Raw genomic sequence first — 17551 nt, forward strand, 5'->3', positions numbered from 1 at the left:
TAATTTACTGGAATTTAAATGACTGAAACCTCACCAAAAAATAAAGGAAAAGAGGAATGAGGGCAAAATTAATCTCTTATATCTCATTTTTTTATGGCAACGATTGTTCAGTTGTTCGCGGATTGTTTGTTTTTTTAATATTGGGAACATCTCCGTTAAGATTCAAATAATGGGTATGTTCAGTTTTAACGGCAGCATGTCTGATAGTATTTTAACGAGCACGCACATGCAGACACTAGTTTTCTCTTTATTTCATTTTGGGGGTGAGACATATCTAGGCCTTGACATTCACACATTTGCAGAACTCTCATCCTTCAAGGGGGGAAAGTGTTAAAGCGTAATCTGGGCCCATCCTTCCTCCTTGGTGCTGCTTCCTTACTCCACCCTACACACCTATCTCACTCCACCCCATCCTGCTTTAATGCTCCCAATCCTCTTTGTGGGAGAGTGACGTCTGCTACAGTCAGAAACAGAGTTAAGCTGAGCAGCCACCAGGGTGACGGAGTGGAGAGAAGCTCCCAGGCTGGAGGGAAAACAAACACGGCTCAACTTCTCCACCTGGGAGTGTGCTGAGGATTCTGACACTACCATCCCTTCATAAGGAAAAAATACTCCTTTTCCTGCTTGATGGCCTTGGTTCCTTCCATGATGGAGTGTTTTCAAACTGGAATATGAACACTCCTGATAACTGACAACATTTTTCAAGCGGTATTTTACTGATACTGCGTACTTAAGCCGCAAGTATATCTCTGCAAAACTGAAAATCTTGTAATTTGGGTAAGCTGCTGCTCAGAGGGTAAACTAAGTGGCAACAAGAACAAGCTTCCTGGTGTGAGCATGCAATCAACTGAACAACACATGGATTGTCTCTTGAGGTCTGCCAATGTTTACCTGCAGTGCAAAGCGTGATTCTAATTGTATGAAGAAAAACTGAGGAGAAGTGTGTGTGTGGAGGTCACAGAGCTGGATTTCCTAGAGATGGAAGGTCATGGATATGACCGGTTTGGAGAGAGTGACAGGGACAATTACCAGATCGATTACAGAAGAATTGTAGGAGACATGGAGCCAGCACGGCCTCGCGTCTCAAACAGAGACGGGGAGCAGTCTCAGCACTCCTTTTTGACTCATGCCTACCCGCCGTCATATGGACACGGACATGAGACTGCAGCCCAGAGGTACAACGCTACACGGATCCAGGCTGGATATGAACCAGAAAGGTCAGTGTCCACATTGAGTCATCATTACTTTCGGTCAACAGTAGCTAATCTCAAGGCGTAGTACCATGAAAGGACAAGTAATTGAAATATTCTCACTTTCTGTTGGCAACAACCACTTCCCTTTCCAATCTATTTATCAGCAACCTTGGCAGCCAACCAAATCCTCTTACCTTGTGTGCTGCCGTCATGAGTATGTAGAAGGAGTTTCCATTGACGGGGATGTGTTCCTGTCTGCACTCCTGATCTAGGCACAACAAGAGTTACGCAGAGGTCAAGACAGAAATAAACACCAATTGATGATAAAGATTTAGTAAAGGTTTTAATTGTTATTGCTGTCAGACCGTTTACAATCTGTCAAATTACTTATGAATCTGAATTATTCGTTTTCAAAGAAATGTTTGATTTATGCGTTGTTGCTTGTCAAGATGTCGCAGGTGGCAGGTTCAGTTGATGTGTTTGTGTTTCAGCATGGCGGACTACTTGATCAGTGGAGGAACAGGTTATGTACCAGAGGATGGACTCACAGCACAACAGCTGTTTGCTATTGGAGACGGGCTGACGTACAAGTAAGACTTTACTGAGGCACACACTCTGCTACCCTACTGAGACTACTGTAAAAATGCTTTCTACAGCACTACCACCTGCAGCGAGCGCAGACTTATGCAATGAGTTTCATGGTAGCTAAAACTTGCAGTGATGACACATCTGCTTAGGCTTTAAATGGAGGATTAAAACGAGTAATAGTACTTTAAGGGATTCTGAGTGGTATCATCGCTTAAAAGCAGTATGCTTGTCTGTGTGTGTCTATAATGGTGTTGGTAGGAATTTAGTGTGGACATAGCTATCGGGGTAGCTTCCTTTGTGGAGGTGTGTCTGCGTGTGACAGAAAAATAGGGAAACGCAGAGAGAGATGTTATTAAAATAGAGCTTCACTTCATTGTTAATTTTATTGCGATAGTTTGCAAAAAAGAACAAATGACTTTTTTATTATTATTATATTAATGAAACATCCATGACTGATGAATGGTTGCATGAGCTGCTTTTCATGTGTAGTAAGTGGTGCAAGCAGTTACTTGTTAAATTATTTAACACAAATGTATAACCTGGAGCAATTTGAAGGTAACATATGTTAAATTTTTCAACTTCAGAGCTTAATGGTAAAAGAAGGGAAATCTAAATCTAAGCTAAATTTGATCAAATATTGAACTACTGTGTTTGTTTTGGTGGACATTGGGCACAGTCTTACTCATTTTAAATATATTATTATTATTATTATTATTATTACTATTATCTACTTTCTTTTCCATTTTCAGTGATTTCCTTATCCTCCCTGGTTTCATAGATTTCACGTCTGATGAGGTGGTTTATTATTATTATTATTATCTACTTTCTTTTCCATTTTCAGTGATTTCCTTATCCTCCCTGGTTTCATAGATTTCACGTCTGATGAGGTGGTGAGTAATTTTAAATATATGGATTATTATAGACAACACTCCTTTACTGTATGTCACACAACTTTTGCAAACGTATTGATACTCATTAAGCTCCTTTATATACTTGCTCACATTATAATCATAAACACCAATGTATTTGAGGGTATTTTATATGACAGACTCACACAGAGTGTTACATAATTGTTATAAACATATTTTACAAAAAAAAAACTGCAAAGTGCGCCACAGATATATATTCAGTCCTCTACATAATTCCTAAATAATAGAATCCATCTCTTTTTAATTATGTCCTCGTATGAAAACAGTCTATGCAGTTTGTTAGAGATCATTAATGAGCAAACCAGTTAGAAACAAGTAACAGACATTCTAAAAAAACAAAACAAAGACAGAAAGCTATGTATTTCTACTTTCTACTTCCCAATTGTTGGTTAATTTGTTGGTCTTTCAAAAAATGTTGATAAAGAACAGAACGCTGTTTGTAGAATGACAGAATATGAAAAAGTTCAAAGGGTATAGATACCTTTGTAAAGCCCTGTTTGTGAGTACTGCATGTATGATACCAGTCATACTGCAATCTCCTTCACAACAGCAGTTTCAGGAACTGACATAGCAAGAAAAATATTTTGGCTGAAACTAATAGAAATGTACCAAAACTAGAATCTTTTCAACAAGATTCCTGGTTCTGTTCAGATAATTTTGAGGTTTGTGGTCCCAAACATATGAGCAGAGGGTTATTTATTTCCCTTTCTCTGTTTTCAAGGTCTGCTGGGACATTAAATTAATTTTATGCCTGGTCACATGGGTGGTTGCCTGTTAGCAGGTGTTCAAAACACACATACACACCTGCGTCTTTTAGCACTTAAGAGCTAAACCCAGCAAGTAACCCTTCAGTGTGTCCAAACGGGCTCTCACGCTTATTCCATTGCAGTTTTGAAAACGGTCACCGAGTGAAATTATGGTTCACAATTTTTATTTTATGTTAAAGGACCTGACGTCTGCACTAACAAGAAAGATCACTCTGAAGACTCCTCTCATTTCATCACCCATGGATACAGTCACAGAGTCGTCCATGGCTATCGCCATGGCAGTGAGTACAGACTCTAAACACATGCACTGTGCATCTCAAGTCATTGGGACATCAGTTAAAAAAGAAATTTAAAGCAAAACTCATGTTATATGGAATCATGCCACACATAGAGATATACTTCAAGCATTTGTTTGAATTACTTGTATGGCTTGCATCAGATGAAAGCCCCAAATTATTTATTTTTAAGACAGCAAATTCATATATGAAAGGATTTTTGATTAACTCTTTTAATATATTGCATAGTAGGAGGACAGAACAGTGTCTCAATGGTCCCAAGTTTTCTTTAATGATTTGTGCCTGTGTCTGGTTTAATTACCCTGGTATTGCTATGCTTGATTGGCTGGAACATTTTCAGACCTTAAACCCATGGGCACAAATTTCATTCAGAAATCGTTTGTACTTGCCCATATGAACCTTATACAGGAACATGGAAGTTTGCTTAGAGGAAGACGAGAGACATCGAACCAATCAAGATAAGCTGAATGCCGCAATTAAAGTCATGCTTGCTTCCTCATGAGGAAGTGCCTCAGCCTCAGGCACTTCCTCATCAGTGTCTGTGGCACTCATAAAGAAAAAACATTGATGCAGTAATACAAACTAAAGAAAGACCTGGCCAGAGCTCTAGTGTTGATGTACTTTTTGGCAAACAGACATTTCACATCTATTTTCTTATATAAAACTAACATTTTATGAGGAAAACAAATTTCAAGCTTGCATCCGCTGTAAGCCATAATCATCAGATGTAAATGCTTTAAAACAATCACTTTGCGTGTTCGATCCACTTAGGATGAGTTTCATTTTCTTGTCAAAGACCCTGATGCGTGCACCAGTACATCATTTTTGGAAGTATTCAATTCTGAACCTCGGACCCTTGTTCTGCACACTTTATTGAAATCAACATGTCATATCCTTCTGCAGATCTTGAGGACACGCTAAGGAGAAAACCCACCTCTTAAAACATGCATGACACAGAGTCTCTAGGGCAAGAACTGGTCACAGCAGCTCTGAATAAAATATGCTCTTGACCTGCATGCTTACCTAAATAAATGTTCCATTTTTATCTAATGGGGTATTTATTTGTCCTTATTTGATGTTAGCTGATGGGAGGGATTGGAATAATCCATCACAACTGCACTGCTGAATTCCAGGCCAATGAGGTGCGAAGAGTCAAGGTAAAATGAGAAAATAAGTCAAAATAGACAAAAACTTTCATTATAAAAATAAAATATGCCAACAAATAAAGTATGACTTTATTTGTTCACAGCATGGATAGCAACAAAGCTACACTGTGAATAAACACAGATGTGAATACTTTTTTTTTTTTTGCCAGAAATTTGAGCAAGGTTTCATCACAGACCCAGTGGTAATGAGCCCACATCACACAGTGGGTGACGTGTTTGAAGCTAAGAGGCGCCATGGTTTCTCTGGGATCCCAGTGACAGAAACAGGCAAGATGGGCAGTAAGCTGGTTGGCATCGTGACCTCCAGGGACATTGACTTTTTGTCTGAGAAGGACTATGAGAAACTTCTGGAAGAGGTGGGTCTCGAGTCGTTTGAAATGGGAACAAATTTTTCTTGTGAGCATATCATGTTACAGCCATTATGCTGTCATTTGAAAAGATGTATACGCATCAATCTGTCTTTACAGTTGAAATATTTTCCAATACAGGCCATGACAAAAAGGGAAGACCTAGTTGTTGCACCAGCTGGAGTCACACTAAAAGAAGCTAACGACATACTGCAGCGAAGCAAGAAAGGTAACAATTTCAAAAGGTTCTGCTGCTAAGAAAATAAGTAGGATTATGAAAGCCATCTCCTGGTTTTACTGATTTTAACATTTTATTTTATTATTTTATTTTATTTTTTTTCAGGAAAGCTCCCCATTGTGAATGACAACGACGAGCTTGTTTCCATCATAGCAAGAACTGACCTGAAGAAAAACAGAGATTATCCTCTGGCTTCCAAGGACTCGCGCAAACAACTGCTGTGTGGAGCCGCCATTGGTACCAGGGAGGACGACAAATACAGACTGGACCTCCTCATGCAGGCTGGAGTGGATGTGGTGGTTCTGGTGAGTCTTGAGTATTACATGTTTCAGTTTTTGGTGGATGACTTAATATTTGTTGAGGTAAGCTCAAAAATGGTGCAGTATTAAATGTAGCATTAATTACTTTTAAGTGTCATACATCTTATTGGTATCATTAGCATTTTTTGTGACAAATTTGTCAAAAACTAATTATGAAATAGTTCAGAAAATCTCAATTCTGTAATTTTCAGAAACTAATATATAGAAAAATATATTTCTTTTGAATATCACAAAACTTTACAATTATACTGGAAGTGGTATTTAAAGAAATAATAATTATCTTGTGAGTAATGACATCATGTATTTTAAAGATAAACTTTTTTCAAGAAAAAACAGAAAACTTCTTAATGAGAAATTACAATTTAGACTTAAATATTAAAAGTATTATCAATATCTCTGTTTTTTGTTTGAATTAATGTATTTCTATTTGTTACAGATACATTTATTTAAAGTAATGCTTTGTGCTCATTGACGCTCTGGGTGCAGCAAAGCTGCAGCTGAGAGTTTTTTTAAAATTCACATTTAACAGGACACGATGCATCAATGAAATTCAATTGATTACTAATAAAGTTAAGATGGATAAAAGTGCTTTGTTGTTTATGTTGCATGTTTTCTAGAAAACTATAAAAAGACAAAAGCATGTAGTAAAATTAAATAGCCTGTTCTATCTCTATGGATCCATCTTCTGATTGCAGGACTCGTCTCAAGGAAACTCCGTTTATCAGATCAACATGATAAACTACATTAAACAGAAGTATCCCGATCTGCAAGTGATTGGAGGAAATGGTGATTGTGCTTTCTGAATTACATCACTTTGACCACATTTGTTTCCTTCATCTTTCAGCTGTTCTCTGTTCCTCTGTCTCTCTCTAGTGGTGACAGCCGCACAGGCTAAAAACCTCATAGATGCCGGTGTGGATGCGTTGAGGGTTGGGATGGGCTGTGGTTCTATCTGCATTACCCAGGAAGGTAAAAATATAAAGCTGATGACTCAAATATGACCAAACAAACAAACAAACAAACGCTTTGAGTTTGTGAAACACTCCCAAAGATCTACATCATTTACATGTCACCTACTTGTTTCAGTCTTATGTTGTTCATTTCTTCCTCAGTGATGGCATGTGGACGACCTCAAGGAACATCTGTTTATAAAGTTGCAGAATATGCCCGACGTTTCGGAGTACCAGTAATCGCAGATGGAGGCATTCAGACAGTAGGGCATGTGGTGAAAGCTCTTGCCCTGGGAGCGTCTACGGGTAGAAATTGGGCAGGAGTCCCAAATATTTACCACTTTCTTTGGTTAAGTGGGGAAATAATGATTGTCCCCATCTTGCAAAAGAAGTGTTTAATTGTGGACATTGTTGAGTAAAATGTTCTTTGCCAAAAAACTTCGGTCCAAAGTGTTGTCCAATTTGATTTTTTCTTCAGTGATGATGGGGTCTTTGCTCGCAGCAACCACTGAGGCTCCTGGAGAATATTTCTTTTCAGATGGAGTGCGTCTGAAGAAATACAGAGGAATGGGCTCCTTGGATGCAATGGAGAAGAATAACAGTCAAAAGCGTTACTTTAGGTACAAATGTTTACGGCATTGTCGTGGATAGTAGGTGACTGATGCCTGTAGGACAAAACCACTTAACAATTGCTTTAAGCAAGCATATTTAAAGAACAGATATTTTTTTCTGAATAAAGATGTAATTGACTGTTATTTTAAAATACTGCAAAAACATTTTCTCTATGTTTCTTCAATTTGCCCCCCCCCCAGTGAGGGAGATAAGGTGAAAGTAGCTCAAGGGGTCTCAGGATCAGTTCAAGATAAAGGTTCTGTGCAAAAGTTTGTTCCTTACCTCATTGCTGGGATACAACATGGCTGCCAGGACATTGGGGCCAGAAGTTTGTCGATTTTAAGGTCAATACGAATGCTTTATGAATTAATTTGTTTGAACTTTTTGTGGTGTGAAATCTTTAGCAAGTTCTCACTGTGTGTGTTGGGTAGCAGGTCGATGATGTATTCAGGAGAGTTGAAGTTTGAGAAGAGAACCATGTCTGCTCAGATGGAGGGCGGAGTTCATGGCCTCCACTCGTAAGCATTTCACTTGGCTTTATATCTCTCTTATTGTGCTTTAGAATTTGTAAGAGTGTGATTATATTGCCAAATCATCTGTGTGGGACTTATGATTCAGTATTGACTTTCACCAGCTATTAATTTTTTGCTTCTTTAATTAGCTTTTGTCTGAGCTGGAATGAAATTAAGTTGTTGCAACATCAAAACTATCTTTTTTCTTCTTCTTTTTGCCTTCTTGGTATCATGTTAGATATTCTTTTTTGCCATGTAAGTACTTGCATACCAACATCCTCATCCATCCTTAACTCATGTGTGTTGAATGTAGCTATTTTACTAATAAAATTTATGATCATGTTTTTTTTTTTATTTTTTATTTTTTTATTCCAATTGTAGTTACAAGAAGTGGCTTCAATGAGGCAGGAGGACGAGGAGGTATGCGATCAGGACCGAATGTCCCGACCCCAGCTGCAATGAGCCGATGCAATGGACTCATGTGAATAGAGAGTTGACACCAAGATGATAGAGTATATTTTCAAATATCTCTCTTTGAGTTAAATCGGGATAAACAGCAAGATCATAGATGACAAAAAGGTCAAACTACTGGACACATGGCTCATCCTATGAACTCTTCATTTTTTTTTTCATGTTTTTGCAATGCTATAGGGCGGGGAAAGTTGTAAAGAAGACATATTTTAATCAATAGGCACCTTTTGAATTTGAAATGCAAGAGGCTCTTCTCATTTGAATTTAATCTGATAGAGATCTGTGTATATTTTTTGTAGAAAAATACCAAAGCATTTTATTTCACAAAGTTCAAATATGCACCTCTGTAAGAAAGTGTTTTCAAAGGCTCAACAATTGGTAGTCTCATTTTTATGTCATTCCTATTTTCCCTGATTTGCATCTACCTTACATTGTTGACCAAAGTCTATCTTCAACAAAAGTGTTTATTATTAGCATGACAATGCTTGGTATTTTGTCTGTTCAGGTCAACCATTAAAAAAGTACCTACTGACTACACTTTTCATTGAAACACTACAGATTTTTTAAATACAATTTCACCTGTTCAATTTTTATTACTTTACTTATTTTGAATTATTACAAAGTTTTTTGCATTAGTATGCATTTTATTTAGCTTTTGTTCAATTAGGTAATTATTATCTTTGTTACCATATACAATTCCAGGAACCTGTTACCTGTCTGAGGTGTGTGCAATGTTGCATCCAGTTGAGTTTATTTAGCTGTTCCACCTAAGAATTTGGCAACATCATTCTTGTTCTCATCTACATGAAATAAAACTAAATTATCCAAGTTGTAATTAGCACTGTCAGAGCAAAAAAAAAAAAAAAGTATTTTGAAGTCAACATTGTGACACTGTTGTAAAGTTTTTATGTGTATTTTGGTATATAAAGAAGAAAATATTTAATTCTTACTTCTCACAGATAGTCAATGATATATTATAATGTACATCTGATCTGTATGTTTGCAGACTAATGAATGTATAATAATATAGACTAGAAACACAATGTTAAACATAAATATAAATTTTAAAAAGTACCTCTGCAATGCCTCTTCCTATGTTTACCTTTCTTCGTACTTCGTACTAATACTTTGTAGTACCTCTGTTGTGAATCTGCTTTCTGACCTCTTGTAATGGAAATACTGAATTTATGAGAGGAATAATAAAATGTACACTATGAACATTATGTGTTAAATTGTTAATACAATAATTAGCAGAATGACAGTGTCTCAATTAGTTCAAAATGAAATTAATTCAGGCATTTATAGAAAGGAAATACTTAAAAATGTTATTTTCCTCCACGGTAAAGCTATAGATCAGATTTACAAGGCTTAATTTCATTGATGAATGTGTGCAACTTAGACTCAATGGAACAAGTAATTGGAAAACAAATTTCTAACCCATGTAAATAAGGATCTGATTAATACAAATTTATTCAGAACTATAATTTCTGTTTATGGAGGTTTTTGCATCCTATTTGCTATTGGTAATCAATTGATTACCAATGTGGTCACTGGGTCTTTCACACGAAATAGTCTGAAGACACAGAAGTCAGATTTTTTTTTCCATTGAAAAATTGTTGACATTGAAATGTGTAGAACATTTAGCATGTTTTAATCTCATAAACATACAAGTATCAGTCTTTAAGATGTTTCGTCAAGTTTCTGGTTCTTCATTTTCCACCCAACACTAAACTTTGAAGAGAGACAAATGTTGAGACAGTAAAAGGAATTATAAATGTTATATTTAGCTTGATTTTGTGTTGTGGAAGAGAAATAAAAATTCCAGTTCTACTGAATGGCTATAACAGTCGTTGTTGCTAAAGCTTATTTTAACTCCATTTGGTGAAGAGAGTCAGAGATTCCAAAGAAGATCATTTTTCCAGCCTTTATTTCATTTCCCATTGTTGTTTCAGGGTTGACATTTAAACAACTTATTCTTGCTATGCAAATGTTTATCTTGCTGACATAAAATATATATACATTTCATTTGCTAACTATAAATAATTTGTCTTATTTTCCCAGCTATGGTTTGGTGAGTTAATTATGAAAACATTAACATTTCTTGTAGTAAAGTAAGATCTACATGACTTGCACTGTTTAAAATTTGTAGTTTCACACTTTATATTAAAAAAAATCAGTGTTTATTTTTGCTATTAATATTTTTTAAATTAACTTATTAAAGGGCAGAACATAATGAACATACTAAAGTTCCTGAAATTCCCTCAGTGGAAGCTTTTTGAAGTTACTGGGTAACCGTTGTATCTTTTTCTTTACTTGAAGTTTAAATTAAACTGCAAAAAATGGCAAATGGAGATGTGGAACAAGGATCTTTAACTTCACACCATTTGCTGGACTATGGTCACTGAATACATTTTTGTTTTTCACAGTCTCTTTGATCAGGGTTCGACAACAAATATAATTAAGTATTTGCACAAATTCATCCAAGTTGTTATAAGAATACCCTACCCAAACTACAAAAAGCTTAGCTGATCTGTACTGCAGATAGAACACCATTTTCGTCCATTTAACAGGAAGTTCACATGATAAACATAAACTTGAGCTTGAAGTCTTTATTGTAACAAACCTTTGTCAGTTTATTCCAAACTAATGTTCTGAACAAAAAACATAGAGCAGATATTCTGCTTGCAAACATTTGATGCAGTCGTCTCATCTCTAAACTGCATAAGAATAAGAGTGTAAAAAAAAAAAAAACATTTTTGAAAGGTATACAATATTTACAGATAATTATTAGGCAATGTTAAATTAATAACATAAATTCTACCTATATTATAGATTATAGTCTATTTATTATTTAGACTCTCAGTCTGAATTCTTAACTTGCCTGAACTGTATTTACAATTCAATAGTGTCACTGCACATACTCAGGGCGTCAATTTGTTTGCACACATTAACAAACTCTGCTTGTACGGCCATATCCCATTCAAGCTGTTTGCTTTCACTTAGATGCTTAGTCACTGGTAACCGGCCGGACCCTTGACTGTCCTGGGACGCCAAGCTCAGGGTTCTGTATTTCCTGTGATAGGACAGAGAAGGTATTGCCCTTGGAAAGTTGCTTTGGGCAATATTTTGCCCCCTGTTTGTCCAGGAATTTGAACGCAACTTTCCAGTTTGTTTTGGATAGTTGCACAAACCTTGGGTTGAGCCGGTAATGCTCCCTTTCCAGTCTATCTGACCCGTTGGCACATGTGCTTTCCTGTGAGACATCAAACTCCCATGTGGTTGAGAAGCTCTGGAACTGGATATGGCATTCTCTTGATCCACGTCTCCACAAGATGAGGCCCGGTATAGAGTATCAACAACACTTTTGGGCCCTTGGTTTAACGGTTCTTGTGCAGGAGAGCTCAATGAAAAACTTGAGGAAGTATGGAATAGTCTTTGTGGACTAAAAATGCTGTGAGAAAATAAGGACTCACTAAAGAGAGCCTGGTCGATGCTGCGGGACAAGTCTATGGGAGATGGGGGCCGGAGATCCCCAGTGGAGTCACTATCTGTACCTACGCTATCAAGTGATGATAGCTGGAGCTCGTCTGCATTCTTAGGTTTGCTGGGTGGTTTTTGAGGTGTGTGTAAAAGCAGCGAACTCTTGCTTGGGCTGTGCTTGTTTGCACAGTCTACTTCATTTTCAGGATTGTCAACCATTGAGCAAAGAGGAAGAGCTTCTGACTGCTTCTTGGCATCAACATTGCAGACCATCAGCCTTTCCTGCTTAACCTGGGACCAGGACTCATGAGTGGAGAGAGCTGGAGAACTCACTTCTTCCTGTGAGGGCCTACTGTGTCCTCGCAAAGGGGAGTTGCAGGATAGACGGGACCAGGAACCTGGTCTGCTGCTACTTATGGTTTTCAAAGAGGGGTTGTTGTTGCAGAACAGAGGATGTGTGCCAATAATGCACAATCCCAGACACACTCCAATCTCACAGAACCTGTGGCCAATCTGGTAGCCCCACCAAGGCCACGGCTGGAACCCAAAGCCATCAATTCCACCCAAACCAAGAGCATGCAAGATCCCATAGAGCTGCAAACCACCACATCCTAACAAGCATAATGAACTTCCTATTCCAGCTCCTGCTGCTCTGTCCCAGTCTTCTACCTTGGAAAAAGGGCAAATTACAGGGCGTACCATTTCTGGTGATCCGCCAGTCTCTCCATTTTCACTCAGCCTGTAAATGTGTTTTGTGTTTAGTTGTTTCAAGCAGTAAAAGATGAGGTAGGAGAATGAAAGAAAGATGGCTATTAAGACAAACAAACCCTGAGGGAATAAAATGACCACAGTGGGGAGACTGTGAAATAATTGGAGGAGTCCAACACATCCAAGAGAGATCATAAACTGCAACAGGCACATACACAGTAAAAGACAAGGCTTCGGCAAGGCTGAAAATGAGGTAGAAATGGCAATTGGTAGTGAAAGATAGCTGCGTGAGTGCAAGGACAGGATGAAGAAGGCCAAGGAGAAGGCTGATATCAAACAGGGCATTGGTAATACTGAGAGCAATTGAGTGACCAGAGGAGGAAGACGGTCTTGAGAATTATAAGCGTCATACAGCAAACTGAAGCCTTGGATGCCTGCAAATGCCAGAATGAAGAAGTGTAGCATTAGAAAAAATCCAATTCCAGGGGGGCACCGTAGAGGCAAGCCTAACAGGCAAACCACAGAGATTAGGCAAATTAAAGCAAAGACAGATCCCAGACCGTAGATATGTGCTTCCCATGCAAAGCCCCATGTTGCAAAGGCAGAGTTCCAGTCTGAATACAGAGGGACCAGAAGGGCAGGACTGAGAACCAGAGAGGGGAGCAATGGCTCACTTGGTGTAAAATCCTCTGGATAGGTGGGAGTCCAGGACTGATCTGATGTTTTACAGGGCGTGGTGGGTATATCCACGTCACCCAACAGTGTGCCAGTGGCCTTTGGGACATTAAGGCTGTCTTTCCTGGGATCATCTGTAAAGAGAAGACATTGTGACACAGGAAAATATTGTGCACTTACTACATTTTTAGAACAGCTCATGAGATTAGACAATAAATTACATTCGAGTCAGGAGTACAGAATGCAATTTTAGCAATATTTCTGAAATTTGTTTGGTTGTTTCAAAGAAATTCTTTAAATTATTTAAGTGAGGTAAATGCCAAAAAACAATATAAATGTTAACTGTTTTTGTGTATAAAAACGTTTTTTTATAATAATAATAATAATAATAATAATAATAATAATAATAATAATAATAATAATAATAATAAATTAATCCCTGTCCAGTGTAGGATTTTCCAGATCACGTATGATCAGTCCAAGTGTTTCACATTTTAATTAATGAATTTTCACTTACAGTTAATGAAATGCAGTAACACCCCCAAAAAGCGCTTTTTTACTTAAAATTAAGAATTGCCAACATACTTAGAGCAGGTTGTCCATTTTCATATATAGGACTCATATCAGTAGTTGTGTTGCTAAAAAGTACTTGCCCTCTTCATATAGATTTCTTCGGTTCTGCATTTTTGTCACATTTAAATGTTTCAGATCATCAATCCAATTTTAATATCAGGGAAAGTTGACATGAGTAAAGCTGTTTCTCAATAATAATTACATTTGCTAAAGGATAAAACAAACCTGACGCTGTATAAAAAAGTAACAAGTCCCAAAATCTAATGACTGGAATGAGACTTTTACGTGGCTGTGAAGGAATGTTGGAAAACTGATTTAATTCAACCACAATGACTTGTTTTAGCTAGCTGTTTTGATGAGATCTTTCTAATCTTATTTCCTGGGCAAAGAATAAGAAGTAAGAAATGGAAACACAGTTATGACCTAACAGGTTGGAGCATGAAAACCTAAAATACAGGAATATTATTTGAAGAACATTGCTGTTATGAGCAGGTTAGGATGCTGACACATTGCTTGTGCCTACAACATCCTCGTTTTATTGGCTATCTGTTTAACCATGTTCTACTATTTTAAATTATTTTTGATTACTTATTTGAATAACAGCAAAATGATAATGTCAATACAAATTATAAAACAGGCAACTCAGGCAATCATCCCTTAATTCCGAAGGCTTTGGCTTTTAAAATGAGACCAGGAGTGAGCAGTGAGTGTATGTGTGAAGTTAATCCATAATAAAACAGAGCAGGCTTGCAACTGTGAAGCTCTAAGTGGGTCACACAGACAGAAATGGGAGCAAGAACAAGTTGTGTGCGTTGGTGTTCATGTGAACATAACTGACAGTGATTTGTTTATTAGCCAGTATTGACCTGATTACTGTTTTAGTTTTTGGGATCTAGTTATTATTAAGCAAGGTCAAGATGTGCTCTGGTATGAGAACCTGGTTGTATTCTCAATCAACTATAAATGATTGATTAGAGATATGAATCTCTATATGGATCTCATGAAATAAAAGGCTAGAATGTGAAGCTGGTTAGAAAATTAAATGTGTCCTATTTAGAGAACTTCATTAAAGACAAAGTTATTGTGTTAGTACAGAGTTAGCAATCACTAATGCAAACAGTGGGTGTTAATCTCATCAAATATCAATATTGCAAGGATAGTTTATCTTATGGTCCAACTAATAATAACTAAGCTGCATTTGGTTTAGCTGATCTGCAATTTGGTAAACATTAGTGGAGTAAAACATGCAGATGGCGGAAGAGGCATCTATTCCAGTTTTGTCAAAGTGCACTTCCCCCAATCATGTAAACACAAACTCCCCTGACAAGTGACTGTGAGTGCATACTGTAAATACTGGTATGAGGCATCTGTTCACCATATTATCTGGTAAGCTTTAACTGCGGGTGATCAACGTGGCACACTTTGTGAATGCAATCACTGTGTTTTCAAAGAGTTAAACATTAGGGAATTCAAATGCAATGAAAGGAATAAGGAAGGAAGGTAACCAGAAGCAACAGATTAGAGTTGTAGTGAGAGTAAAATCCCAGTGGTTACAAAAGATGTTAAACATCTGATGAATGCAAAACATCTGCACCAAAAATGCTGCAGTGACACAGATTCTGTTGTGAGATGCTATGTGGTTAAATTTACAGCTGTACTAGTCAAGTATGAGTCCTGAGTGAGCTCATAAACCGCTTTCCTGTGAACTGAAGACTTGATTCTTACCTCTGGCTCCCTCTGTGCTTATTGTTTCTCTGGTTGAAATAGTATCTGCAATAGAATTTGTCCCGTTTTGATTGTTCTGTATGGACACTGGAATGCCGTCAGTCCGTCCCTCATTGTTTGCTGCTGGTGATGGAGTTTGGTAGTCTGGGTTATTGTCCGATCCAATAAAAGGTGATGAAGTTGAGTTCCAATCAGGTGTGGGTGATGGAAGAGAGTCAGAAAAAGGTAAAGGAAAATGAATGTCAGAAATTTCATTTTGCAGTGGTGTCAATGTTTGCTCGTTCTCTCTGATTGGCGGAGGATGCTCTGCGGACACTCGGCTTCTCTCAGTTGACAGGAAATTTAATGTTTCCTTTGTTGGGTTTTGTAGAGCCTTTCCTAACAAAGATCCAGATGTTTGTACACCCTCCACTAGAGTGGTGTCCTTTTTCAGAATGTCTGAAGGCTTTGATGTGAGTCTTTCATCATTAGGAAAAAAAGGAGATGTCTCAGTACCTTCCTGAATGTCACTGTATTCGCCAATTACACCTTGTCTGTCTAAGTCCTCAGATGACGAGAAGGGCCAATTCAAAGGGCGATTCAGGAAGTCAACATTTTCAGGTCCAAACATAAAACTGTCTTGTGCCAAACTTGACTGGCGAGGTTTTTCTGTGGGCTGTGTAAGAAACCGTGTCGCTTGGTAGTAGTCAGTCTCTCGTGTTTCTTTGGTATTTTCTTCAGTGAAAGCAGCGGCGTGAAGTAAGAGAGAGAATGAAAGAAGGAAAAGAAAATAAATATTCCACAGTGATCCCATGCTGAGGGTCTGCAAGCTTCACTGATTGTTGTCTGTTCACATGTTTGGACCGTAAACATCAGGATGTCAGTGATTCAATTTGTGACAAACCTGGAATAGAATTGAAAGACAAATGACGCCTCTTCACATACTGTATGTCACTAAGGTATTTGCAATAAGATAGATTAAACTGCATCATGTGGGTTGTGAACACTGCAAGATTACAAAGTAAAAAAAAATCTTTAAACATTGGTATGTAGCAGTGCTATTTTCTGAAAATCATTCAGATTTTAGCTTTCTTACCTCATAAGTGATCCGTTCTGCTGCAGCCTTTTCAAGCATGTACATCGCTCTGTGCTGCTTCATGTCTGCAGTCTCGGTCTGCACTGCACTTTGTCTCTTTTCATACTCACTATTCTGTGCCTCTCTTCTCTTCATCAGCCAATCGACTCATGGGACAGACCCCACCTCCTCCGGTCAGCCCCAGCCCTCCCACATGCTGCCGCTGGACAGATCTGACAGCGAGACCGTTTGCAGCAACATCTACATGAGCATTGTCTCCTTTTTTGGATTCATGCACTGAAATCCTGCTGAGAAAAGAGTGTCGGTGTAAAAGGAATGCCACAAGCATGAGATAAGATCCTTAACATGCTCTTTAGCCAACCCTGGGGTATTCTCTATTTAAGAGATATGCTTATTCAAAACATGTTGAGCATAACTTACAGGAGCTTTTAAACATACGTGAATTATTTATTCATCCATACATCTGATTCAGAAGCAAGCATTCATAATTCATGAAGCTGCAGTTGTGCGCATGTGCCGAAAACATCTATTCGTGGAATTTATTATTTAATGAAATATATCTTATCATTGAGCGTTTTTGTTCACAACAGATTTTAGCTTCTAGTTAAATTAGTTTGCTTAATTAATGCTGAATGAATTTAATGTCATTTCATTTGGGATTGTGTTTGAGCTTTCACATGAAGAAAGAATGCATCCATATTTTACTGATCATTAAATTAGGTTTAAAAAGCATTCATTTGTATGTTTATTTATCACACTGTTGCACCTCTGCTTTGTGCTTCATTACACAGAATTTTCTATGGCTATTTCAGGTAAGCCATTCCTTCGTTTTAGTCAGCCCTGGCAAATATATCAGAAATGTGACTTTTTAGACTATAAATCCTGTACAAATTAAACCTAAACAAAAAATGTTTGACAGTCAACCT

The 17551-nt window shown here is 37.6% G+C and overlaps 2 protein-coding genes across 4 annotated transcripts; one reads left to right on the plus strand and one right to left on the minus strand.

Annotated features, from left to right (window-relative positions):
• Positions 1–456: 456 nt before the first annotated feature.
• On the plus strand, positions 457–9607 carry impdh1a (IMP (inosine 5'-monophosphate) dehydrogenase 1a). 3 transcript variants are annotated; one of them, XM_007545656.2, is made up of 16 exons: positions 458–1217; positions 1685–1783; positions 2531–2579; positions 3657–3758; positions 4856–4930; positions 5089–5295; positions 5428–5515; positions 5630–5829; positions 6540–6630; positions 6718–6813; positions 6957–7100; positions 7273–7414; positions 7607–7750; positions 7841–7924; positions 8157–8173; positions 8300–9607. In XM_007545656.2, exons 1-16 carry the CDS (start codon positions 979–981, stop codon positions 8401–8403), a joined length of 1881 nt encoding a protein of 626 aa, XP_007545718.1. In that variant the 5' UTR covers positions 458–978; the 3' UTR covers positions 8404–9607. The 3 variants fall into 3 exon arrangements, with proteins under 3 accessions (XP_016523629.1, XP_007545718.1, XP_016523628.1); XM_016668142.1 differs by lacking the exon at positions 2531–2579 and adding an exon at positions 2623–2671; XM_016668143.1 differs by lacking the exons at positions 2531–2579; positions 8157–8173; positions 8300–9607 and adding an exon at positions 2623–2671 and having other exon boundaries at positions 457–1217; positions 7841–7928.
• A 692-nt stretch (positions 9608–10299) lies between these two features.
• On the minus strand, positions 10300–16733 carry prrt4a (proline rich transmembrane protein 4a). The gene is made up of 3 exons (XM_007545658.2): positions 16626–16733; positions 15551–16433; positions 10300–13386 (listed from the first exon to the last, which is right to left on the minus strand). Exons 2-3 carry the CDS (start codon positions 16341–16343, stop codon positions 11282–11284), a joined length of 2898 nt encoding a protein of 965 aa, XP_007545720.1. The 5' UTR covers positions 16344–16433; positions 16626–16733; the 3' UTR covers positions 10300–11281.
• Between the last annotated feature and the right edge of the window lie 818 nt (positions 16734–17551).

The sequence above is a fragment of the Poecilia formosa genome, unplaced genomic scaffold (assembly GCF_000485575.1).
Source record: "Poecilia formosa unplaced genomic scaffold, Poecilia_formosa-5.1.2 Scaffold13, whole genome shotgun sequence".
Lineage (NCBI taxonomy): Eukaryota > Metazoa > Chordata > Actinopteri > Cyprinodontiformes > Poeciliidae > Poecilia > Poecilia formosa.